Source organism: Hippocampus bargibanti, linkage group LG04 (assembly GCF_051943395.1).
Source record: "Hippocampus bargibanti isolate YZ-2025 linkage group LG04, ASM5194339v1, whole genome shotgun sequence".
Classification (NCBI taxonomy): domain Eukaryota; kingdom Metazoa; phylum Chordata; class Actinopteri; order Syngnathiformes; family Syngnathidae; genus Hippocampus; species Hippocampus bargibanti.
In genome coordinates, this window is record NC_142737.1 from 306,967 (window position 1) to 332,453 (window position 25,487).

At 46.3% G+C, this 25,487-nt stretch overlaps 2 protein-coding genes across 22 annotated transcripts in view; one reads left to right on the forward strand and one right to left on the reverse strand.

Annotated features, from left to right (window-relative positions):
* LOC148898573 (protein unc-13 homolog B-like) overlaps positions 1–13,805 on the forward strand; it is a 65,810-nt gene extending 52,005 nt beyond the window's left edge. For 13 of the 20 annotated variants that reach the window (XM_088993290.1, XM_088993286.1, XM_088993287.1 and 10 more), the window contains 19 exons: positions 993–1,119; positions 1,200–1,296; positions 2,444–2,587; positions 3,383–3,460; positions 3,557–3,634; positions 4,978–4,998; positions 6,774–6,803; positions 6,933–6,971; positions 7,109–7,138; positions 8,090–8,178; positions 8,858–8,995; positions 9,074–9,197; positions 10,186–10,230; positions 10,292–10,369; positions 10,755–10,902; positions 10,974–11,030; positions 11,456–11,536; positions 11,619–11,778; positions 12,375–13,805. In XM_088993290.1, the coding sequence (XP_088849416.1) occupies positions 993–1,119; positions 1,200–1,296; positions 2,444–2,587; positions 3,383–3,460; positions 3,557–3,634; positions 4,978–4,998; positions 6,774–6,803; positions 6,933–6,971; positions 7,109–7,138; positions 8,090–8,178; positions 8,858–8,995; positions 9,074–9,197; positions 10,186–10,230; positions 10,292–10,369; positions 10,755–10,902; positions 10,974–11,030; positions 11,456–11,536; positions 11,619–11,778; positions 12,375–12,657 (1,847 nt within the window). In that variant the 3' untranslated portion in view covers positions 12,658–13,805. Of the gene's footprint in view, positions 1–992; positions 1,120–1,199; positions 1,297–2,443; positions 2,588–3,382; positions 3,502–3,556; positions 3,635–4,977; positions 5,120–6,773; positions 6,804–6,932; positions 6,972–7,108; positions 7,139–8,089; positions 8,179–8,857; positions 8,996–9,073; positions 9,198–10,185; positions 10,231–10,291; positions 10,370–10,754; positions 10,903–10,973; positions 11,031–11,455; positions 11,537–11,618; positions 11,779–12,374 lie in introns of those variants that run through there. The other 7 variants (XM_088993276.1, XM_088993279.1, XM_088993280.1 and 4 more) reach the window with 7 other exon arrangements.
* On the reverse strand, positions 12,913–25,182 carry ascc2 (activating signal cointegrator 1 complex subunit 2). Of its 2 annotated transcripts, none has more exons than XM_088993305.1 (19): positions 25,032–25,182; positions 23,797–23,888; positions 23,561–23,719; positions 22,953–23,135; positions 22,734–22,863; positions 22,544–22,611; positions 20,639–20,731; positions 20,451–20,563; positions 20,299–20,373; positions 19,474–19,578; positions 18,889–18,957; positions 18,731–18,805; positions 18,432–18,633; positions 17,752–17,948; positions 17,031–17,150; positions 15,878–16,108; positions 15,714–15,801; positions 15,487–15,578; positions 12,913–15,425 (listed from the first exon to the last, which is right to left on the reverse strand). In XM_088993305.1, exons 2-19 carry the CDS (start codon positions 23,878–23,880, stop codon positions 15,266–15,268), a joined length of 2,244 nt encoding a protein of 747 aa, XP_088849431.1. In that variant the 5' UTR covers positions 23,881–23,888; positions 25,032–25,182; the 3' UTR covers positions 12,913–15,265. The 2 variants fall into 2 exon arrangements, with proteins under 2 accessions (XP_088849431.1, XP_088849430.1); XM_088993304.1 differs by having other exon boundaries at positions 18,889–18,960.
* Between the last annotated feature and the right edge of the window lie 305 nt (positions 25,183–25,487).

A 25,487-nucleotide genomic window follows, 5' to 3' on the forward strand; every position in this document is an offset into this window, starting at 1 on the left:
GTGTGTGTGTGTGTGTGTGTGTGTGTAAGGCAAAAAGTGTGTCTTCCAAACATTAATTTCCCATCGGAAACCATTATAAAAGAGAATAATCCGTTTCCAGGTCCCCATAAAACATCATTTTCTACTAAATAAGCCTTAAAACTACACAAAATAGACCTTATTTTATGTGTAATAAATGTGCTATTGGATTGTCATTAAAGAAATAAACTGTGCTGTATAATAAAGTCATTCTATTGACCATGACAGTCAAATGGCAGCGACATTCCTCTCGATCAAAAACAGTGCTGGCATATTTGCTGGCATGAGCTACCGCTCAGCACAGTCTCTTCCTTGATGAATGATTTGGCCAAAAATGCTAAAAACAATCTGTCTCCATTTCTACACAACGCAGCAACAACTCAGTGACAAAAGAAAACACACAAAAAAAAAACAAGTAAGGCTCGTGAGCGCACTTAGCTAGCGTCAGTTTGCTGACAAAGTTTCTTGGATAAGAAGCGAAACGTCCGACACCTTCAAAGAAGCACAGATGACGGCTGAAGAAACCTTTTCATGGATGGACCACTCCTGTACCACTGAGAGCCTACACAGACGTTAGCTAGCTATATCTATTCGCTAGCCGGCCGGCTGGAAAGATATACAGCAAGCTAGCTATGTCGCTGGCTGGCTGTGTATCTTTCTAGTTGGCTTAGCATGTATTATTATGATGATTATTATTATTATTCAACATACATTCCATACAAAATATAACACTGAAGCAATTTATGAACAAATTCGCCTTCCGAACCATCTCGTTCGTAAGTTGAGGAACGCCTGCACCGGTCAATGTTACGAAGGTGGGCTGCTTTCGGCCCCATCTGGCAAAGGAGACTTGGCCAAAGTATGTTGCCGGTCGATCTCGTTGGGCGGAATTGCTCGTGAATTTGTTCAGGAAAGGAATTTGCGGCGATATTTCGCACGCGACGTCATTTTTGCCGTCGACCGGTCTTCCCCAGAACACGATCGTCATCGTCAGTGCAAGCCTCGCGAGTACATGAATCTTCACTTCAAGGTGAAGCGGCTCCACACCGAGTACGTGTCGGACCTTGGCGCCTTCGCCGACGTGGTTCCAGAGTATCCTTCGTAAGACACCGTCTTCCACCCTCCCGCCGTGGCTCTGTCACAACCTCTGCCCATGCGACGTGGTCGTTTGTGGTCTCCAGGTGGTTCCAGCCCTTCGTCCTGGCCTGGTTGGCGGAGAACGAAGACGTTTCCGTGGAGTTTATGCACGGGGCGCTGGAGAGGGACAAGAGGGAAGGGGTGAGTCCGAGCTTTTCCAGACAGACCAGGAACCTCCCATTGTCTAAACCAGTGGTTCTTCAACTGGGTTGGATGGAACCCTCGGGGCTTGGTGAGTCGGTGTCAGGGATTGGCCGGTCCTCCGCAAAAGAGGCCCGTCCACCCTTCAGTCTGGTCTGCGGTTAGTGGGCACAGTCATTGAAAGGAGGGTTCGGTGAATGAGCCTATGAACCTGTTGTGGTCCGGTGCCTCCAACAAGATTAGGAAGCACTGGTCGAAACTTGCCAGCAGTCTCCTCTCCAAATTTAACCAGCAACTGCCCCTTTCCTAATCCTTTCCAAGGTAAAATTACGCCCCGCCCTCCCAAAGGGACAATCTTCCTTTCCCTTCACCGTTCTTTCCTAAACCCCGAAGCAAGCCCATTTTCCAAATTTAGCAACAGTTCCACTGTCCCCGGTTGATGAAAAGGTTTCTTCAGCCGTCATCTGTACTTTTTTGAAGGTGTCAGACCTTCTTTGAGCACCTTCAAAGAAGGTTCGGCGCCTTTGGGACATGTCTGTGTAGGTTCTCAGTTGTACAGGAGTGGTCCTTCCATGAAAAGGTTTCTTCAGCCGTCATCTGTACTTCTTTGAAGGTGTCGCACCTTCTTTGAGCACCTTCAAAGAAGGTTCGACACCTGTGTAGGTTCTCAGTTGTACAGGAGTGGTCCATCGATGAAAAGGTTTCTTCAGCTGTCATCTGTACTTCTTTGAAGATGTCGGACCTTCAAAGAAGGTTCGACACTTTTGAAGGTGTCGGACCTTCTTTGAGCACTTTCAAAGAAGGTTCAACACCTTTGAAGGTGCTCAAAGAAGGTCTGACACCTTCAAAGAAGTACAGATGACGGCTGAAGAAACCTTTTCATCGATGCATCACTCCTGAGAACCGACACAGACATGTCCCCGGTTGACCAACAATGACCTGAATTCCTAAAATGGAATGCAACAATCTCCCTCTTCCAAACCTTAGTCGCAAAGAATCGGCATGAATGGAAAGCATTTTCAGGGTATCCGTCAGCGTTTGTTGAAATTCCTGAAGAGCAAGCCTGGTGCCCACCTTTGACGTTGCCCAAGTTGCCAGATTTGAGTGAAGAATGTCATTTCTTCTGTTTCTACCTCTCTTCACCCAGTTCCAATCGACATCGGAGCACGCGTTGTTCTCCTGCTCGGTGGTGGACATTTTCACGCAGCTCAACCAAAGTTTCGGATACATCCGCAAGCTGGACTGTCCCGATCCCGCAGTCCTGGCCGTCTACAACAGAAGATTCGCACAGGTGACATCAGGAACTGATAGGATTACAGTATTGATATCCCTCCCCCAAATTCTTCGGATTTTGTCATTTCACGCTTGGGTGCCGATAAAGCGCTGGTCAGACCTCTGGCCATATTTTTGTTTTCACTTCCTTTTGTCCGTGTTAGCATTTGGTTCCAGCTTCCGCTATTGTTAAAGCGCTACATCAAGCAATAGCTAGCTATCTAGCTATTTGCTATCTGCAAGCTGTCAAGCTAGCTATATAGCTATTTAGCTGGCTGGCTGGATCGATAGCTGACTATCTATACGCTATCTAACTAGCTCTCTGGCTACCTAGCTATCTATCTATTCACTATTTAACTAGCTAACTTGCTACCTAGCTAGCTATCTATTTACTATGTATTTGCTATCTCTTCACCAGCTGCTATCTAGCTAGCTATCTATTTGCTATCTATTCGCTATCTAACAAGCTAGTGACCTAGCTATCGATTTGCGATCTATTTGCTATCTATTCACTATCTAACTAGCTAGCTACCTAGCTATCGATTTGCTATCTATTCACTATCTGACTAGCTAGCTATCTATCTATTTGAGTTACTTTGGGGTGGAGTGAACGCTGGCGCAGGTGGCTGCCGCTGCTCACCCACAGAAAAACTGATCCTGTGACTGAAAAGTGACCTTGAGAGTTTTGAAAGGCGCTTAGAAATGAAATGTATTATTATATCCCAGATTGTCAACCATGCTTCTTGCGCTCGCCGCGCTAACATGCTAAGCTAAAAGCTATTTTTGGGGTGATTGTTTCTTGTGGTTTGTTCAGACCATCAGCAAAGTGCTGCTGCAGTACTGCGCCCAGCTGGCCAAAAACTTTCCATCCTACTGCGCCAAAGAGAAAATCGTCAGTACACGAACGTCGTCAAGAAGTCAACAAGATCTCCGGTGGGGAAACGTCTTTGATTTTGTCTCCATTTTCTTTCTCATCTTGTCGCGTTAGCCGTGCGTGCTAATGAACAACATCCAGCACATGAGGGTCCTTCTGGAGAGGATGTTCGAGTCCATGGGAGCAAAGCAGGTCGGTCACTTGGGGTTGTGCTAACGGCGTTCGCTACGGTGAGCGTAGCTTCTTAGCATTGTTAGCATAGTAGCTGTCGAGTAAGTGCCTAGAGGATATTGCGTCTCGTTCACTGATCCAGGACCTACCCAATAACATTCCTAGCATTCCTACAACCACGTAAAAGGTGGTGACCAGGATTGGCCATGGGGAATTTTGCCAATGTATTGTTTCATATATAATATTACAGTGATATCTCAGCTTACAAATGCTTTAGCTAGCCAACTTTTCGCCTTGCAACCATTAAATTCGCCACAATATCGTCTTGGCTCACCAACTAGTTTTTTGGCGGACGAACCAAACCACACGGCGCCACGGAGGCTGGCGGACTAGTTTTCCACACCCCCTTTCTTTGAGTGCAGACGTGGTTTGTTATCGAGTGGATACTTTAGCTTTTTTGGGGGATCGAAAAAGACCCCACCGCAGGCTCGTGTTAAGCCGAAACAGACATGAAAGAAAATGACGGTCGAGCAGAAGAAGGAGATCATGGAAAAACACCAACGAGGTGTGCGTTTGTGTGACTTAGCGTCCCAGTACCGGTATGCTAAGTCGACCATTGCTACGTGTGGCTAAGGGTGTTGTCGGTGTTGTCTAAGCAACAGTCTCAGGCAATAGAAGAGGTTGAAAAACTTGTGTTGATTTGGATGAACGAAAAGCAGCTTGCAGGGGACAGTGTGAGTGAGGGTATTATCGCCCAGAAAGCACGGCAAATTCATCAAGAGGCAACGATATCAACGACCACGACAAAGGTCAATAAACCACTTGATTATACTGTACAGTTTATTTCTTCATTACAGTACAATAGCACATTTATGATACAAAAATAAAGTCTATTTTGTGTAGGTTTAAGGCTTATTTAGGAGAAATGATGTTTTATGGGGACCTGGGAACGGATTATTCTCATTTGAATGGTTTCTTATGGGAAATAAATGTTTTTGCCTTACACACACTTTCTGGGAACCAATGAAGTTTGGCAGCTGAGGTATCACTGTATTGTATTTTGTACGGCTGCCCCCATTTCAATCTGACATAACTCCAGACCCATATAATTTAGGAATTAACTGTTTTTTGGTTTTTGTCTGATGAAAGAAGAGAGACGAAGGTTTCTTCCGATGAAGTTAATGTTTATGTCGTCCTAAAAGTCAATCTTCTGCGGGTCCTGGAATTGGAGTGACAATGACAAAAACCCTGGCAGTGGACTGGCCACATTTTTGCACCTGGTCTGGCAGTCAAGAAGAGATGCTTTGAAAAGTGGCCGACTGCCATTTTGGGTGACTTTGTCCGCCCTTTTATTTTCTTGGCAGTTTACGCTTGAGGAAGAGAGAGTAAGTTACACAAGGCAGCCAACCTTTCCTCTTTTGATCCTTCAAATCATCTTAAGGCTCCTCGAGAGACAACAAATCCTTGAGCGACGTCCCCCGACCCCCAAATGACTTTTTTTCACAATCCCTCCTCCCCTTCACAATAAAATAACTTTCCCGAAATCTCCCTTTTGTGAACATAACCCTGACTGATCTAAAAATAGATCAACCAACCAATGATCCCTTTTTCCCAAACTTACTAGAAACCACCAATTAGCCTAGCTAGCTAGCAAGACCCGATTTTCCCACCAAACTCCCTTTTATTCTTTTAAAAGCAAGGCTTCCTTTCCTAAATGGATGTTGCAATGATGGCTTTCCTCAACTCGCGAGGCTTCCTTTCGTCAAGTTGAACTACTTCCTGTTTGCTTCCCTTTTTCCTCATTTGCCAGCAATTCCGCCATTGTGAAAAGTTTTATTCCCAACGATCCAATTTTCCTTCGTAGAAATCCCCTTTGTGAAATTTAGGAGCAAATTAGCCCTTTCCCAGCTAGCAATCGACCCTCCCCATTATTTTACCTGTGCCCCGCCCCCATTTCATTGACCATTTATTGTTGAAAAATAATATTGCACACTAGTTTAAAACTAAACAACGGCTTGCTAACAATGTCCTTTTTTCCCCCAAGCTAGCTATCTAGCTGGCTGGCTATCTGTTAGCTATCTATGCGACTAGCTGGCTGGCTATTTGTTAGCTAGCTAGCTAGCTAGCTTTCTATCAATTTGAGTCACTTCCGGGTTGAGTGAGCGCTGGCACTGATCCTGTGACTTTAAAGTGACCTTGGGAGTTTTGAAAGGCGCTTAGAAATGAAATGGATTATTATTAGTAGTAGTATTATTAGCTATCTATCAGCTAGCTGGTTAGCTTTCTATCTATTTGAGTTACTTCCGGGTTGAGTGAACGCTGGCACTGATCCTGTGACTTTAAAGTGACCTTGGGAGTTTTGAAAGGCGCTTAGAAATGAAATGGATTATTATTATTAGTAGTAGTATTATTATTATTATTATTAGCTATCTATCAGCTAGCTAGTTAGCTTTCTATCTATTTGAGTTACTTCCGGGTTGAGTGAACGCTGGCACTGATCCTGTGACTTTAAAGTGACCTGCGCTTAGAAATGAAATGGATTATTATTATTATTATTATTATTAGCTATCTATCAGCTAGCTAGTTAGCTTTCTATCTATTTGAGTTACTCCCGGGTTGAGTGAACGCTGGCACGTGTGGCTGCCGCTGCTGACCCACAGAAAAACTGATTCTGTGACTGTAAAGTCACCTTGAGAGTTTTGAAAGGCCCTAAGAAATGAAATGTATTATTATTATTATTAGCTATCTATCAGCTAGCTGGTTAGCTTTTTATTTATTGGAGTTATTCCGGGTTGAGTGAACGCTGGCGCGTGTGGCTGCCACTGCTCGCCCACATAAAAACTGATTCTGTGGCTGTAAAGTGACCTTGAGAGCTTAGAGATGAAATGAAATGGATTATTGTTATTATTGTTCATTTGCTGTGGAAAATTATTGTTGGAGGAAGAGGAGGATTTGGATGACGAGGTGGGTGCTTGTGTCATGTGATCGCATGACTCCGCCTCCTCTGTCGCCGAGTTCATAGTTCAAACGTTTTTCTTTCTATTCCTGTTTTATTTTCTTTGCTGTTATTTGTTGTTTTATTCGTTTATTTGGTTGCTTGTTTCTTCACGTATTTGTGATTTTATTCATTTGTTTATCTGTGTTTGTTTCTTTGCAAAAGTTAGAGGAAGAGGAGGATTTGGATGATGAGGTGGGTGCTTGTGTCACGTGATCACATGACTCCGCCTCCTCTGTAACCGAGTTCATAGTTCAAACGTTTGTTTTTTTTTTTGTTTTTTTGTTTGATTTTCTTTGCGTTTGCTCAACTCGCCCCCTACAGGCCAACCATGACATTGAAGGCCGTGATGATGATGACGTGGTGGGTATAATACTACTACTACTACTAATAATAATAATAATAATAATAATTGCTATGCTAGCGACCATTTTCTCACTTGTTGATGTGATTGTTTTGTCTTTTTTTTTCACCCCGTCGGATTTTATTTTTTGATTCAGTCGAGATGCTCGGACTCGAATGGTTCGGAGGTCAGTGGCGGTGGCATTAGCACCATTAGCATTAAACAATGTCGAGGGAGTAAACGGGGAGTAGAACTCTTTTCTCTTTTTTGGATATGTCCCTTCCTTGTTCCATTTCTGTTCACGTCCACGCTCAGATGGACAACGAGGACAAGGTCCGAGTGTGTGTGTGCGCTGGCACGTTTCTATTTACATATATAAAATGTATGTGAATGATTTTTTTGTTTTATTGTTATCCAAAAGATTGAAGAGGAAAAGGTGAGCCGCTTCAATGAACAAAATGAAGTGAAATGAAATGAAATGGAGATTATTTGACGTTTAAATGTTTTTTTTTTAATATACAGTGATACCTCAGCTTGCGAACTAAATTGGTTCCCAGAAAGTGTGTGCAAGGCGAAAAGTGTGTATTCCAGACCTTATTTTCCCATCGGAAACCATTGAAATGAGAATAATCCAATGGTTGACTTAGTACGCAAACGCACGCGTACAGCTAAGTCACACAAAGGCACACCTGGTTGGTGTTTTTTGGATGATTTCCTTCTTCTGCTGGACTTTTCTTTCAAGATCTTCTTCATCATAACAGTAGCCTGCGGTGGGTTCTTTTTCGCTCCCATAATAGCAAAAGTACTCCACTTGATAATAAACAATGTCTGCACTCAAAGAAAGGGGGGTGGTTCTCTAGCCGACCACCGTGGCGACGTGTGTTTTGGTTCGTCCGCCGAAAACTAGTTGGTATGCCACGATTCTATTCTGTTGATGAGCTGAAGCGTTCGTAAGCCAAGGTGTCACTGTACTCATCAGCCATTGGACACTTCAACTCAAATGGATTCATCCTTACTTTTTTTTTTTTTTTTTTTTATCTCCAACCTGCCTTCATTTTATACAGCTGATATCTGACAAGGAAAAGGTGTGTGTGCGTGTGTGTGTGCGTGCGCGTGTGTTAACCTTTGTATGTTCCAGTTGGACACGGAAGCGGCGGACATCCTCAACGATCTCCAAATCAAACTCAACGGCGTCCTGGATAACTTTAGTGTGGCCTTTACCAAGAGGTACACACACGCTTACACACACTTGGCGTGTTAGTTTCGTCCTGCGCGTGGATTTATTGATTTGTTTTATTTATTTATTTATCTATCCATCCATCCATACATCTATCTAACCATCCATTTATTTATTTATGTACGTAGTTGTTTATTTGTTTAGTTATTTACTTATGTACACATCCAAACATCTATTTATTTATTTCTTTATTTTAGTGAGTTGTTTAGTTATTTATTTGTTTTCTATCTAGCCATCCTTTTATTTATTTACATTTAATGTTTAACATATGTCATTAGGTATTTTTATGTATTTATTCTTTCATGTATTCATTTATTTAATTAGTTATTTACATGTCTATTTATGTATTTATTCATGTATTTATTTATCCATGTATGTATTTTTTATTTGTTTTATATTTATATGTAATGTTTTACGTATGTTATTAGGTATTTTTATGTTTTCTTAATGTATTTTTTAAATGTATCTTTATGTATTGTAGTATTTATTTAGTTAGTTATTTACGTGTCTACTTATTTTGTTAGTTATTTTTGATGTATTTTAGTATTTATTTCTTTATTCATGTATTTATTTGTGGTGTCTGTTTATTTATTTTGTTATTTTTCTAATGTATTTAATATTTATGTATTTAGCTATCTGGCTTGATGTTTTCTTGCGTCTGGCCTTCAGCCTTCAGGCGCGCATCAGCGCGTGCACGCGGCAGATGTCGGAGGTTCTGTCCCAGACGAGAGGCCCCCCCGACCCCGACACGGCCCAGGGGGACGCCGACGCCACGTTGAGGCCGCTGGTGGACTTCCTGGATGCCAAGTAGGCCCCGCCTTCATCTTGCGCGACGGCGCTGCGGACCGCTGACTTTTTTTTCGGGGCTTTTGTCACTCGGTGCAGTCTGAGCGTGTTTGCAGACGTGTGCGAGAAGGCCGTCCTCAAGAAGATCCTGAAGGACTTGTGGAAGGCCGTCTTGAGGACTCTGGAGAAGAGCATCGTCTTGCCGCAGACTAACGACAGCTTGGTAACTGCTGCCAAAAAAAAAACGACCCGGCCTTCAAATCCAATCCCAATCCTGATCTCAAAGCAAAACCCGAAAGATAGGCTAACCCTAAGCTGTGTTTCCAAACTGCATTTGAGAAATGAAAAGCCTCCTTTGAATGTGTCCACTCCGAGCCAAGTTGCCGTGCTTTAGCGGCCATTATAACAATAATATTAATAATAATAATACAGTAAAGTCTGGTTATATCGATATCGGATATATCGATAGTCCCGGTTATATCGATACTATTTCTATGCACGCACGGAGAAAATGACATGCGCGCAGGGTCGGATATATCGATAGTCCCGGTTATATCGATATTTTTTCCCACTCCCTTGAATATCCATATAACGAGACTTTACTGTAATAATAACAATAATACATTTGTTGATGAAAAGGTTTCTTCAGCCGTCATGTGTACTTCTTTGAAGGTGTCGGACGATAGATAGATAGATAGATAGATAGATAGATAGATAGATAGATAGATAGATAGATAGATAGATAGATAGATAGATATAAATAGGGCCTCAACTACCAGTAAGACTTTAGTTTGCTGACAAAGCCTCTTGGATAAGAAGCGAAACGTCCGAAACCTTCACATTTGTACAGATGAAGAAGAAACCTTTTCATCGATGATCGACCACTCCTGTACCACTGAGAGCTTACACAGACGTAATACTACATTTGATTTGTAAGCACCTTTCAAAACTCTCAAGGTCACTTTCCAGTCACAGGATACGTTTTTCTGCGGGCCATACCCTGAACCAATTTTCAATCCAGGAATCCAGAACCCAAAGCCCGGACTTGAAAGCCTAATTTGTCACTGTCTCTTCAATCAAAAAATATCAAAACCATCAATAAAACTGTCAACGGTTCACACTGATCCGGAAAATGAGAAGGACCGACGAAATCAATCAATCAATCAATCAATCAATCAATAATTTGATGACTTGTGTCGGTGACTTTTCAGGGCGCGCAGATCCTGACTGCCGCCAAAGGACTCTCCAACCTCAAGGTAACTCCTGTGAAGACAGCGGCGACAAAGACGTCAACCGACTCCGAGTCTTGCCTTTCAGGGCGGAGCCGACGTCCAGGCCAAAACGCTGACGCCCAAGCAGTGCGCCGTGGTGGACGCCAGTCTGGAGAGCCTCAAGGTAGGAAGAAGCAGCCGGTCACACCACCTTGCAGACACCTTCCAGACCTCTCGAGGGATTTTCAGCCCGGGATGAGTCGAAGCGCTTCAGGCCTCGCTTGGACTTTCTTGCGTGGGTCTCAAGCTTTGCTTTGGAAGTTGATGTTGGGCTTCGGGATTCAGTCCCCGGGCTGATCTTCTCCGAGGCTTTCAGACCTTGGTCAGGGGTTTGAAATGTGGGCTGACGGTTTGGAATGGGCGTTTTCGCTTGTGGGTTCGGGTTTTACATTTGGGGTTGACTCTGGAGGGCTAACAAGTAGCAGCTAATGCTAAAATGCACCATCAGACCTTCTGCTGTTGACGTTCCGGGCTGACTCTGACTCTGACTCTCTTTTTTTTCCCCCCAGCAATATTTCCACGCCGGCGGCAACGGCCTCAAGAAATCTTTTGTGGAGAAAAGTCCCGAGTTGTCTTCGCTGCGTTACGCTTTGTCGCTTTACTCGCAAAGCACCGACGCCCTCATCAGGACTTTTGTCAGTACCCAGCGGGAACAAGGTGACCACGCGCTCGCTCGCTCGCTCGGCGCAACCACAACCGCGCGGAGTTAACGTACGTGTGGCCCTTAGTGCACAGCGGCATGGGCATCAGAATCACGGCCAACGAGAAGGTTCCACCTGATCGAGGTAAGCGTTTTGCCTATCAAATGGGGCTTCCAGGTTTTGAGACGGGATGAGCGTTTAAAGCCAAGGTTCCTGGTTCCATCCGTTCATTGTCTACGACGGGTAAGCGGGAGTACGGAAGCCCAGTGGAATGTTACCTTTCTCCTGCCGTGCATTTGGATCTCTCTTGGCACGGGTATACCGAAGAGACGTCGCTTCTAGACCGATCTTCTCACCGGATCTCGAAGGGAGAGTCCGGACACCCGACGGAGAAAGCTCATTTCGCCCGCTCGTATCAAAATGAAGCTTTCCAATTTAGGTTTGGAGTGCTGGGTTTTGGTTTTCCAGGCAGGGTTGCGGTTTGCACCCTGGCTTGGGTTTCCAGGTCCAAGCCAGACGTTTCCGCTCGCTTGGGGTTTCTTACGATTCGGCGTGCTTTTATGTTGGAGGTTCGGGAGTGGAGAACCCAATCGGCCAAGTGGTGCTGCAGGTGGACGTCGTCGCCAAGGAACGCAAAGTCAGCGTCAAAGGTGACGCCCGCTCCGGTTTCGCATTTAAGAGCGCGACGGTAGCGCTCGGGAGACTTTAACGAGCGCCGCTGTCGTCCGTCAGTGATCGCCGTCAACGACCTGCGCTGGCAGACGTCCGGAATGTTCCGGCCCTTTGTGGAAGTTTCTCTGCTGGGACCGGCGCCGGCCGACAAGAAGCGCAAGTTCACCACCAAGTCCAAGAACAACTGCTGGAGCGCCAAGTTCAACGAGAGCTTCCAATTGTCAGTCGCACGAACGCACGTCACTTAAAGCATATTCAAGAAAAATGTAGCGGGCGCTAAAGGGCTTGCGTTCAGGTTAGGCTGTCGAGAGGAGGTTGGGATGTCAAACTAGGCTCAGATTTTCTAATTCCTAGTCAATGATTCAAGACTAGGCGACGGGTGTCAAATTCGGGTTTTGTCTTCCAACGTGGGGTTTCAATTTAAGGTCAAGGGTTCAAGTCGGGTTTAATCAACAGATCAGGGTCAAAAAGGCCACGTAGACTAGGTTAGGGTTTCAAATGTGGCCTATGAACTAGCTTTGGGCGTCTGTATTAGGTATTTGAAGCTAGGGTTACGGTGAGAAAGTGGCCTTTCCAACCAGTCTTAGGGTTACAAAGTCGACTTTTAAGACTAGGTTAGGGTGTCAACTTGGGCCTCGAAACAAGGTTTGGGGGTTCAGGTTCAATTTTTTTAGGCCAGAGTTACCATTTGAGGGTACAGTTTCAGATGAAGGCTTTAAAGTCGGGTTTTCGACATGTAGTGAGTGGGCTTTCGAGACTAGGTTTGAGATTTGAGTTTAAGAAGGCTTTTGGCTGTGTGTTGTGGCTTCTCACCAGCACGTTGGGAAAAGAAGGCGGCGAGTGCTGCGAGCTGCAGGCCTCGGTCAAGGACTACTGCTTCGGGCGGGCCGACCGGCTGGTGGGTGTGGCCGTGCTGCAGCTTCGCGACCTGAGCGGGCGCCGCGCCTGCGTCTGTTGGTGTCCCTTGGCTCCCGCCGTCCACACCGATCAGACGGGCGCCACCGTCCTGCGCATCCTGGCCCAGCGGTCAAACGACGACGTGGCCAAGGAGTTCGTCAGGATCAAGTCGGAGACGCGGCCCGCCGAGGAGGGCAGATGAACCATCTTTCCAACCATCTGGGCCTTCCGACTGCCGGTACCACAGACTAAAACGGCCTGCAAGCTTGGCAGGACTCCTGTTTGCTGGCACCGCGGGAATTATCAGGAAAAGCCACCTGAGAGTGGGTCCAAGAAACGCAAGGACCAAGATCAAGAATGTTTCAGGACCTTCGATGGAATGAGCAACTGTTCAAGGCCCTCTCGTGTGTTTGGACCTTAGCTCCAAGACTAAAAGATCACGCTCCTACCAAGATGATTGGATTGGATTGGATTTGCCTTTATTATAGTCTCGCAGTGGAGAAATTGACAATTCACAGGAAGATTGGATTGGAAGCCATTAGTTCCAGGAACTACAAGAACCAAGATTGCAAAGTTACAGAAAGTTTAGATGGAACTAGCAACTTTTAGAGGAACAGAGTGTTTGGAATATTGGAACCACTGACAAAATCAAGTCCGATAATCCCGATAAGGCCCCAAAAGGCGACCTATTGCTTCCAGGCACTACAGACACCAAACACTACATGTTTCTGGAACTCTTAGGCATTTTAAAATTAGCATTGTGTGTGTGTGCGCTCAGCAGGAATTATCGCCTCAATGTCGGGTGTCCATAAGAGAACCAGGAACAGAACGAACGATTTATTCATTTACAAAAAAGAAAAGAAAAATCGTTTGAGTAGCTTTCTTCACGGAATGTCCTTAAAAGTGGTGCTTGACGGCCATTTCCAAAAGCAGGAAAGCCAATCGCTGCTCTTGCTGCGTGACGGAGATCAACGGTCATGCTTCTTTCTTTCTTCTCTTGCTGCCTTGTATTCATTCAAACTGCGACGACTGCTGCCGAAACCTGGACAAACGTTCCACTTTGCAACTTTTCAAAGTCTCCGTGGTGGACATTTAGAATTGGATGTCGACGTGTGGCGTTCTTGACGACGCCATGTTTGTTTACAACGTAACGTGCCAAGTCATCCGAGGGCCTGCTTGGCCTTGGTTAGACGTCGGTACGCTTGGAGACCAACAAATGTCAGCGTGTCTTTGAACAAAGTGGACAAGCTTTTTGCCATCTGTCTCATGTGATTCGTTGGGACTCCATTCACTCAGCCATTGTGTGATATAACTGTGGAATATTTTGTATATAAAATATTTATGAAGGAAGGCAAAGTGGAGTTCCATTATTATTATTAATAATAATTAATAATATTATTGGGGGCGGGGGGGCAAAGACACGATTTCACTGTCACCTGCGAAACGAGCTGATCATGCGATACCCGGAAGAGCAAGAGCATGCGCAGAATCAAATGTTTGTCGCGTTCCCAGGCCAACGATTGACACGGCTGCGCATCATTATTCTCGCGTGAGTCCTTTCAATCGCTACGAAAAACTACCATCTCGGTCACTGAGGTTAGGGTTCACGGGTTAGGGTCAGGAGGTCGCTGCTTAGTGCGGTCCAATATTTTTAATCGTCCATGCGGGCCAGACGTTATTAATTTGATGACGGAGAGGCTGCGGGCCCGATGAAAATGCAGCAGGGGCCGCAATTGGCCCCCGGGCCGGACTTTGGACACGTTCCCTCGTTTCAATCTTTTGACTGGATTTCCATTTTGTGGCTGCGGGGATTCACAGAAGTACCTGCAGCGACTGTGGGACGCCATCCTGCGGGCGGCGCTCGTCCTCAGCGCGGGCGTCATCCCGCGGGCCCGTGAGCCAAGGACGCCCGCCCGCCCTTCTCGTTAGCGACAAGAAAGCCAACTTGAAGTTTGACGCGCCCTTCGCTGTCCTGCAAGAAGTGCCGACTCGACTAACAAAGGGGGGGAAATCAAATCATTGGACAAATCTCGCTGGCTACCTAGCTATTTGCTGTCTCTTAGCTATTTAACTAACTATCTGGCTCGCTAGCTATTAGCTTTTCTATCTATTAGCTTGATAGGTATCTAGCTATTAATGAGCTAGCTATGAACTCACTAGCTGGCTATCTAGCTAGCTATCAGCTACCTATCTAATAGCTAACTATTTAGCTGGCTATTAACTACCTATTAGCTAGCTAGCTACTAACTAGTTAGCTATCTTTGCTGTCTATTAAACTAACTCGCTGGCGCTCTAGCTAGCTATTAGCAAGGTATATAGCTAGCTAGTTGCTATCTATCTCTAGCTAGGTATTTATTAACTAGCTATTAGCTAACCATCTATTCAGTAGCTATTAGCTAGTTAGCTTTTCTTTAGAATTGAGTTATTCCGGGTTGAGTGAACGCCGGCGCGTGTGGCTGCCACTGCTCACCCACAGAAAAACTTATCCAGTGACTGTAAAGTGACCTTGAGAGTTTTGACAGGCGCTTAGAAATGACATGTACGATTGATAAAAACCTCAGCGATCAAATCTGGGCTCACTACGACAAATCCGATGAAAGGTTACGCGGGAGGCCCTTTGTTGTATTTTGAGTATTTTCTTGTAGTGCCAACGGATCACAAAAGTTGTGGCTTAGCAGGCACGTTAGCCGCGGCGCGCTTTGTTTCTTCCGGATGTGCCATTTTTGTTTCCACCGCAACACTAAAGCTGTCCACGGTGGGGCGCCACATGCCATGAAATGATTGGTGGTCCCGTTGTCGGGAAGATCCCGTCAAGATGGGATCATCCCTTTGTTTCTCTTGCGGTCGGCCATGTTGCGGCGGTTGTGGTTGGCCCCGCGGCTCTTGTTGGCCTCCTTCTTGCGTCTGTCCAGGAAGGTGTCCAACGTCTGTCCCTGGCCTTTGGGACGGCCCACCACGTCGGCTTGGAAGCTGAGGACCATGGGGGTGGAGCTTTAGCGGACGTGGCGCTAGCTAGCTTAGTTGAGCTCACCCTTTGCGTTGCTGCGTGGCGGCTCTTCGGGCTTGGGCTCGCTCCCTCAGCAGCGCCGGGTCCTCAATGAACCGGTCCCTGTTCACGTTGCGCTGCGGGATGGCAAGGAAGACCAACGAGCTTTAGGCTTTTCACCATCAGATTGGATTTCAAAGGTGGGTTTTGGTGAATGATTTGAAGCATGTGAAGCTATCGCGGACGGACGGACGGACGGACGATCCACTGACCTGCAGTCCTTGTTCCTCCTTTCGTTCGTCGTCCTCGGACTCCTCCGGTTTCTCTGGTCTCTGGAGGACTCGAGGTGTCGTGAAGGGTCTAGAAAGGGGGAGAAAAAAAAAAAAACCATCTGTTAGCATCCTCTGTTAGCACTAGCCAAGCTAATCCCCGGTACCTGCGGCTCAGCAGGGTGTCTCCGTCCAGGTCGTTAGCGCCCACTTGGTTCATGTCGTAGGTGTCGTCGTACTCGTCGTCGTATTCGTCGCCGTAGCGAGCCGCCGCCGCCGCGTCGCCCGCTTGCAGCAGCTCCACCTCGTCCACCAGCGTCTCGTAGGCTCGGTAGCGAGCGCGTTGCTCCCAAATGTGACGCTTGTCGGCGAGCAGCTCCTCCGTGCTTTCACCTTTCCTGTTTTGGCGTCAAAGCGGTTTTTGTTGTTTTTTAAATACAGTCATGCCTCAGCTTACCAACTCAATTGGTTCCCAGAACGTGTCTAAGGCCAAAAGTTGGTCTTCCAAACATTTATTTCCCATAAGAAATCATTAATATGAGAATAATCCGTTCCCAAGTCCTCATAAAAGATCATTTTCTACGGAATAAACCTTAAAACCACACAAAATAGACCGTGTTTTTTGTATAACAAATGTGCTATTGTATTGTAATTGAAGAAATAAACTGTACTGTATAATAAAGTTGTTTTATTGACCTTTGTGATGGTCGATGACGTAGTTGCCTGTTGATGATGTACGAGTGAAGTTGCCGTGCTTTCTGGGCGATAATACCCTCACTCACGCTGTCCCCTGCGAGCTGCTTTTCGTTCATCTAAACCAACACAAGTTTTTCAACCTCTTCTATTGCCTGAGACCGTTGCTTACACAACACGGAAACACCCTTAGCCACACGTAGCAATGGCAAAACGACTTAGCATACCGGTCGCGGGACGCTAAGTCACACAAACGCACACCTCGTTGGTGTTTTTCCATGATCTCCTTCTTCTGCTCGACCGTCATTTGCTTTTGTGTTCTCTTCAGCTTAACACTAGCCTGCGCTGGGGTCTTTTTCGCTGCCATAATAGTAAAGTAGTACTCCACCCGATAACAAACCACGTCTGCACTCAAAGAAAGGGGGTGTGGAAAACTAGTCCGCCAGCCTCCGTGGCGCCGTGTGGTTTGGTTCGTCCGCCAAAAAACTAGTTGGTGAGCCAAGACGATATTGTGGCGAATTTAATGGTTGCAAGGCGCAAAGTTGGCTAGCTAAAGCGTTGCTAAGCGGAGGTCTGACTGTATTCCGGCATCCAAATGTGATTTGTCCTTTTGATTTTTGTCCTCACCTCCTTCCCTTCCAGATACGCGTCAAGTCCACGCGATCGCGGCGGAAGACGTCAAACTCGTCGTCGTCAAACACGTTGGATCGGCTGTCCAGGACGGCGGGCACAGATTCTTTTGCCGCCCTGAAATCCCCCCCCCCCAAAAAAAAAGAACAAAAAACTAGTGTCAAATACCCTCGTGAAATGTGGGGGGTAATATTTCACATTTCGGGCCACGCAGCAATTTTCTTTCAAATGTGAAGTCACAAAAGAGTTTTCAAAGGCCTTTCAAGGCAAATTTCAAGCAATCAGGCCATTGTTCCAAACGCCGGGCCACCACAGCTGTCAACGCACAGCAGGGAAAAATTATCATGAAAATAATAATAACTCCAACAAATTCGGGAATGGCGTAGATTGTTAAATAGCGAATAGCGCCAGCGTTCACTCAACCCCAAAGTAACTCAAATAGATAGTAAGCTAGCGAGCTAATAGCAAATAGTGAATAGTTAGCCAGATAGCCAACAGCTAGCCAGCTAGACGTCTTACAGCCAGTCAGCTAATAGCTAGCTAGCTAGCTAACAGATAGCAAATAAATAGCTAATAGTTAGCCAGATAGCCAACAGCTAGCATTGGCAGCGCTCCACTTGCACACTGCAAGTGTCCAAAGAAGCCGAGCGAGTCTCAGAGCGCGCTTTCCACCCAAAACGTCGGGCGTGGGGCGCGAAGCGGTTGGGGCAGGGCTCACCTGGGCGTGGCGCGGTCCAGCGCCTCCAGGTCGGGGTCCAGCCGCCCCTCCAGGATGTTGTTGATGACCACTTCCGAGTCGTAGCCGTAGCGGCGCAGGCACGCTAGCAGGAAGCCTTCGCCCAAATCGGGCAGGAGGTCGCGGATGCACGACAGCAGCGAGTCCAACTCCGCCTCGCTCAACGGGCAAATGGCACCCTGGGGGCACAAGTCAAGCAGATTCCTCGCGGTGCTCTCGTCATCATTTTTTTAGCCCATTCACTGCCATTCAGGAATTGAAATCATGTTGGGTGCCGATAAAGTGCCGGTCAGACCTCTGGCAATCGTTCACCAGCTAATAGTCAGATAGCCAGCCAATAGATAGAAAGCTAGCTAATATCTAGCTGTATAGCTAATAGCTAGCTAGCTCGACAGCTAATGAGTCAGCTACATAGCTAGTAGATAGCAAATAAAGTTCAAGCTAAATAGCTAGATAGCCAAGCAGATGGCAACAAAGAAGGACGACGACGAGAGTCAAAGGTTTCCAACGCTGCGTTGAATGTTTGTGTTGTCGTAAAAGTCCATCATTTGTGGGAGTGACAATGACAAAAACCCTGGCAAAACCCCGGCAAAACCCCGGCCGGCACTGCAACGGACACCTTTTGTCTGGCAGTCAATGAGTTAATGGCGGGGGAAGCTTACGTTGCTCGCTCCATGCGGCGGATCCAACGTGGCCTCGGCCCCTTTGGGACCTTCCGCTTCCCTGGCATTCCGGGCGACGGGGAGCCAAGTCCCGCCCACCGCCCCCCGCTGGCCCGACCCGGCGGGCGGCGCTTTGCGCCCCTTTGCGCTGGCCCGGGCACCCCGGACGCCCTGGAGGAGGTACGACGTCCTGGTTTCGTCGCTGAGGGGGACGAGTTGAGGCGCTGGCTAGCGGACGCTAACATCCATTTGAAGCTAACGTTCGCGATGGGATGGAAACGTGGCCGACGAGAGGATACATGGCAGGAAGCGCTTGTTGCAGGAGGCCGACGTCGTCCTCGATGGGAAACAGCTGGTCGTAATCGCACAAAAACCTAAGGATGACAAGAACCACGCCCACCCCAGGGAAAACAAAAATAAACAAACCGAAATAGCAACACGTCTGCTTGCTAGCTACCTTTTCTCCGACAAAAACGACGTCAAATGTTGCAGCACCTCTTCGGCGAACGTCGCCTTGTTTTCAACCCTGCTGGGCGACACGCGTGAGCATTAACACGGACATCAGAAGAAGAAGAAGAAGAAGAAGCCATTTCATTTCTAAGCGCCTTTCGAAACTCTCAAGCTCACGGGATCAGTTATTCTGTGGGTGAGCAGCGGCAGCCACATGCGCCAGCGTTCACTCAACTCTGAATAACTCAAAAAGATAGAAAGCTAGCTAGCTAGCTAGCTAATAGATAGACAGGTAGCCAACTAGATAGCTAGCTAATATGTTTCCTGACTCAAATAGCTAGCTTGCTAGATATATAGCTAATAAATACCCAAATAGATAGAAAGCTAGCTATCAGCTAAGAGCTAGGTAGCGATATAGCTAGCTAGTATATAGCCCACTAGCTAGCGGGCTAAAAATTACCTAACAAATAGTGATAATCCATTTTATTTCTAAGTGCCCTACTAGCTAGTTAGCCATGATATGGATGTGTATATTATAGCTAATAGCTCGGCAGGTCGGAAGGCGGCCTGGAGCGGCGGTTGGGAGCCTCACCCCTCCAGGATGGGTTGCAGGCAGGTGTGGTGCAGCAGCAGGTGAGCCGTCTCCAGCATCCGACGGCGCGAGTGCGACAACCTTCGCCAAACGTCTTCCTGGAGGCTGCAAACATTGCAAACATAGCGCACGGGATTTGCACAAAGAAGAAGAAGAACAACAACCGGAACTTTCATCATCCACTTCAAAAAAGTACAGATGACCTGTTCCTCCGTTTCATGTTCACAACATGTATCCACCATGGTCACCATTTGACTCAGCAGTGATATTCAACTGCTTCATGTCGCAAAGAGGGTACAGAGAGTGCTGAAGAATGAATGTCTTTGTCTTGTCATATTATTTATTTAGTTAGTTTTTTGTTTTACTTTACTTTTGGGTTGAGTGAACGCTGGTGCGTGTGGCTGCCGCTGCTCACCCGCAGAAAAACTTATCCCGTGACTATAAAGTGACCTTGAGAGTTTTGAAAGGCCTTTTGAAATGAAATGTATTATGATGATTATTACAGTAAAGTCTCGTTATATCGATATTCTCGGGAGTCCGAAAAATATCGATATAACCGGGACTATCGATATAACGAGACTTTACTGTATTATTATTATGATTGTTATTATTACTTATCGTCATTATTGTTATCTTGATTATCGTTATTATTATGATGATTATGATTAGCCAGTCAAGTAGCCAGGCAGGTAGCCAGCTAGCCAATAGGAAATAGCATTTTGGCGACCAGTCCCACTTTGAATTTCATGTTGCTCAAATGAAAAGCGATGAAAGGGTCGAAAGGGGGGACGGGGATGACCCCCCCGGCCCCCTTTCCAAATGCACCTTTTCTCCTGAAATGTCCTCTTTGTCAAGGCGTCTTCCAGCTCGGGGACGAGGCTCTCGTAAAAAGACGCCAGCCTGCGTAGTGGGAGGACGAGGGAGGCCATTTTAGATGTGGCGAGCGGCAACAGGCGGCAACAGGCGGCCATGTTGACCTGCAGAGGAAGCCGCGCGAGTGAAACGTGCGGCAAGCGGCGGGGAAGACGCTCAGGAAGGCGTGCAGGCTGCTGCTGGCGTCGCAAAGGTACGCCGCAACGTCCACCAAGTCCTGCGAAGACAAAGGGAGGAAGGCATGGAAATCACAGGCCCCTCCTGCGGCGTCAAAGGCCCCTTGACCTCTCACCTGTTGCGTCACGTCAAGGCGGCGGGCGTTGAGCTTGAGCGGTTCGCCGTCGACCAGGCGGAGGCCGCACTTTTCCAGCATGCCGTCAAAGACCTGGCGGGGCCACATGGCGGCAACAAAGCCTCAACATCTGCTTGCCAAGCCGCAAAGACAATTTGCCCATCATGTCCACCACAAAATGTCTTCATCATCAGATGAAGACATTTCATTTCTAAGCACCTTGCAAAACTCTCAAAGACACTTTACAGTCACAGGGGTTGTTGTTGTTTTTTTTGTGGGGGTGAGCAGCGGCAGCTATTCGCGCCAGCGTTCACTCTACCCGGAAGTAACACAGCAGCAGCAAAGTTATGAAAGGACAAGAGTGATGCCTCCTTTCTCAAACCTCATCTTCCAGAAAGCTGTTCATTTGTTCAAAAACTCAAACATAACTTTCCATGACAATCCTTGTGAACATTTTTAATCTGTTCCAAATCTAAAAAAAAAATAAACTTTTGAAAAGCACTTTTTCACCATTCCATAGCATAAACTGGATAAACACGTCATAAGATCATGAGCAAACTCCCATCAAAACAAACTGTCATGTTGTATGATTGTATGTTTGATTTTCATCCATTTTGACGTCAATATTATGAACGAGACGAGAATCTGACGTCAAAGGTTGGAAGCGCCAACACGACTCGAAACACAGCAAACGGATTCAAGTCGGCATTTTCAAAAGCAGCCATTTTGTCCATTTCAGGGGCGGCCATTTTGGGACTTTCTATGGGCCGCCAAAATAAAAGCGCACCTGAGCGAGCGGGGCTCAGGTAGCAACCAATCATGACGCATGTGTTTTCTGACGCTACATTATGATTGGCTGCTACCCAAGCCAGACGACCGCGATGTCATTTTCAGTCAACACAAAGAGTCAAAATGGCCGCCACCACCGCTTGATAATAATAATCCTTTTGATTTCTAAGCACCTTTCAAAACTCTCAAGGTCACTTTACAGTCACAGGATCCGTTTTTCTGTGGGTGAGCAGTGGCAGCCACAAGTGCCAGCGTTCACTCAACCCAGAATAAATAATAAAATAATATTAATTTTAATATTATTTAATATAATAATAATAAATAATAATAAGATAGAACGTAATAGATAACTAATAGAAAGTTAGCTAGCTAGCTAATAGCTAGCTAGCTAAGGCAGATAGCTAGATAGCTTGAGTTGTTTCTCCGAATGTCGCGTTGAGTCGAAATGTGGCAAATGGAATTCTTTACAGCATTTTCAAAAGCGGCCATTTTGTCCATCTCAGGGTGCGGCCATTTTGTGACTTTCTATGTGCTGTGAAAATAACATTGTCACTTTTTAGTCGACACAAAGAGTCAAAATGGCCGCCACCGCCGCTTTGAGTCATTTTCCCAAAAAAGGGAATGTCGTGTGGGAGCAAACGCGGCAAAATTGAATGCGAGGGTCTCTCGAATGTTCCCCTTTAATACGTCTGTGTAAGCTCTCAGTCGTACAGGAGTGGTCCATCGATGAGAAGGTTTCTTCAGCCGTCATCTGTACAAAAGTGAAGGTTTCGGACGTTTCGCCTCCTATCCAAGAGGCTTTGTCAGCGAACTAAAGTCTGACTGGTCGTATCGGCCCCATTTATATATCCCTAATGTCCAGACCAGGTGGCGCCGGACTTGGTCTGGACATTAGGGATATATAAATGGGGCTGATACGACCAGTCAGACTTTAGTTCGCTGACAAAGCCTCTTGGATAGGAGGCGAAACGTCCGAAACCTTCACTTTTGTACAGATGACGGCTGAAGAAACCTTCTCATCGTTCCCCTTTAATGGATTTTTAAAATACATGTCTTATTTTTTTCATTTTGAGAAGAATTCACCGTTGATGAATGTAAGCCAGAATTTGATCTCACCTCCAAAATGGTGGGCACGATGTCCTCCAAGTCTTGGTAGTAAGACGGCTGTTGAAGGAAGATGTTCTCTACACACACACACACACACACACACACAAAATGATCGGGTCATCCACGCCGTGTAAAAAAAAACCAACAACAACAACCAAAAAAAGCGTCAACGGCGACCGAGCCGGGCGGAAGTGGTCACCGATCATCTTGCGTAGCAGCGCGGCGTTGCCCTTCCCGAACAGAGCGCACAAGTCCATCATCTTGGGGACGTCAAACAGGAAGTTGTCGTACAGGATGTCCCCAAACACGCCGGGCGTGATGAAGTTCTCCTGAAGAAGCAAAAAGTTGGACGCCAGCTGACAATCGGCCGAGTTGCGGCGACTGCCAGTCAGTCGGTGGGTGAACGGGTGAACGGCACCTTGGACTCCTTGTGAGTGGCCATCCGCAGGAAGACGAAGAAGACGGCCCGGTGGAGCGAACGCTGAATTTCCGCCACCGCCGCCGGAGACGCCGCCGCCGAAGTCGAGGCCAAGTCCAGGCTGCGAGGGGCGTGCTGGACGTACGAGTCCAGGCAATTTTGGAGCGACCTGTCAAACACAACCTGACAAAAAAGGAAAAAGCGCCACAGTGTGTTGAATTGCGCATCAAATGAATGCCCAGATACAAAGAGCGCATTTCCCCGCGTAGACGGCCAACAAAAAACCCAAATCGGAACATATAAATACAAATAAATAAATAAATACATCAATGTTTTGAAAGATAATACATAAATACAATACTGCCACCAGGCAGTCAGGAGACTCAACTCCTTCTCAGCCCTGCCCCCCCTGGCCCTCCCCACTGCCACACTCATCCTGAACACTATTTTTTCTTTTTTTTCCTGCAAGACCTCACTTCACCCTATCATCTTTGTATCTTTGGCTGCTTTGGGCGATGATAGAATTGAGCCAATGTAATTTGGCAAGTGAAGTTGTGGGTTGAAGTCCACGCACGGAGTGGAGGAGGACAAACGGAAAGCTGATTCACCTGACACCAAAAGGTGTCATGCGGCAGCGCCAGGAGCCATTCCAGATCCTCCAGGATGAAGCCGCCGCGTTCCAGGAACTCCTCCACCTCGGCCGCAGAGGCGTCGGCCGACAGCGCCACGTAAGGTACGAAGAGGCGTTCCCGCTTCCTGTCCGGGTGCTGAAAAGAAAAAAAGAGAGAGACGGTGGTGGTGGACGTGGTGGACGTGATGGACGGTGATGACGACGGCCATTCACCAGCGCGGCTAGCGAGCGTTGGCGGCCCAGCTCGTCTCGCTCGGTCACTTGCTGCTCGTCCAGCGGGACCCGAGCGCAGGCCATGGCTCCTCCTTCAAAATCAAAAACACACTCTTACTCTTTCTAATCTTTCCATATTTTACAATCAGAAGAATAACAATACATTTCATTTCTAAGCGCCTTTCAAAACTCTTAAGTTTACTTTATAGTCACAGGATAAGTTTTGTTCTGTGGGTGAGCAGCGGCAGTCACACGCGCCAGCATTCTCTCAACACGGAAGTAACTCAAATAGATAGAAAGCTAGCTACCTAGTTGATAAATAGCTGATAGCTACCTAGATAGCTAATAGAGAATATATAGCCATCCAGACAGTAATAGTAATAATAATAATAATAATAATAATAATAATAATCCATTTGATTTCTAAGCGCCTTTCAAAACTCTCAAGGTCACTTTCCAGTCAGAGGATAAGTTTTTTTTTCTGTGGGTGAGCAGCAGCAGCCACACGAGCCAGCGTTCACTCAACCGAGAATAATTCAAATTGAGAGAAAGCTAGCTCGATAGCTATCAGCTATCTGACCGGCCAGCGGGCTAGCTATTAACTATCCATCAGTTAGCCAGCTAGCTTTCTATGTATTTGAGTGGGATAATAGATATCTAATAGATAGCCAACTAGCTAATAGATAGCCAGCAAGATAGCTGCAGATGTCACCTACTATTTGACTGTTTTGTGTGTATTTTTACATCCAGGTAAAAACGACCCACAACATAATCAACGTCAGTCATCAATAATTCATGTTTGGAAGACACACTTTTCGCTTTACACGCACTTTCTAGGAACCAATTAAGTTCATAAGCTGAGGTATCACTGTATTTTGTTTATTTCATTTTATTTTTTTTCGATGGCTTCCAAACCGGTTTAATTTGATCCCACAAAATAACGCAAAGGGAGATTGAAAGCCACATTGAAAGATATGAAGACGACAACATCATTCATCTGAAATGTATTTGATTTGTGGACACGTCAAGTCACAAAGTTAATTCTCCACGAGTGATATTGACAAACTATCTGCATTTGAAAGCCGTGTGGCAAAATTGCAATCTAATAGGTGAAAATCACCATTAATGACAGCACGTCAATCCAAAAATAAACGCCAGCAAGGCGTTAGCATAACGTGGCTAAACAAAACGAAAACTTCGCCCAATAGATGAGAAAAAGGCAAGAAATGTTCCACCTTCTTACGATCAGCGTCTGCCACGCTCGGAAGACATCCTCGTGGAAACGTCGTCACTTTCGGAAGCTGATTTGACTTGAAAAAGAGAAAAAACGGTTGTTTTTATCCTGTGTGTCCAGCTGGGTAGTCTGGGCATGCGCAGTACGAGGGGTTCCGGGTTATTTTCTTCGACTGCGGACGGGTAGACACACAGCTGCGGTTATTCATTTAGCGCCCTCTATGGTTCAAAATGGGAATTACATTTACTTGATCGAAGGCCATGAAAAATTTTAGCATGAATGGAAATCGTCAAATTAACGGTAAACTGTAACAAATGCTATAATTTACATGAAAACACATCGGAAAACTCTATATTTTACTTTGAATTGAATAAACATGTTAGAGGGTAACAAAGTAGCATTCACGGGCACTCATGCAAAATGGCTGCCTTGAAATTTTTGTTCAAAATAAAACTAA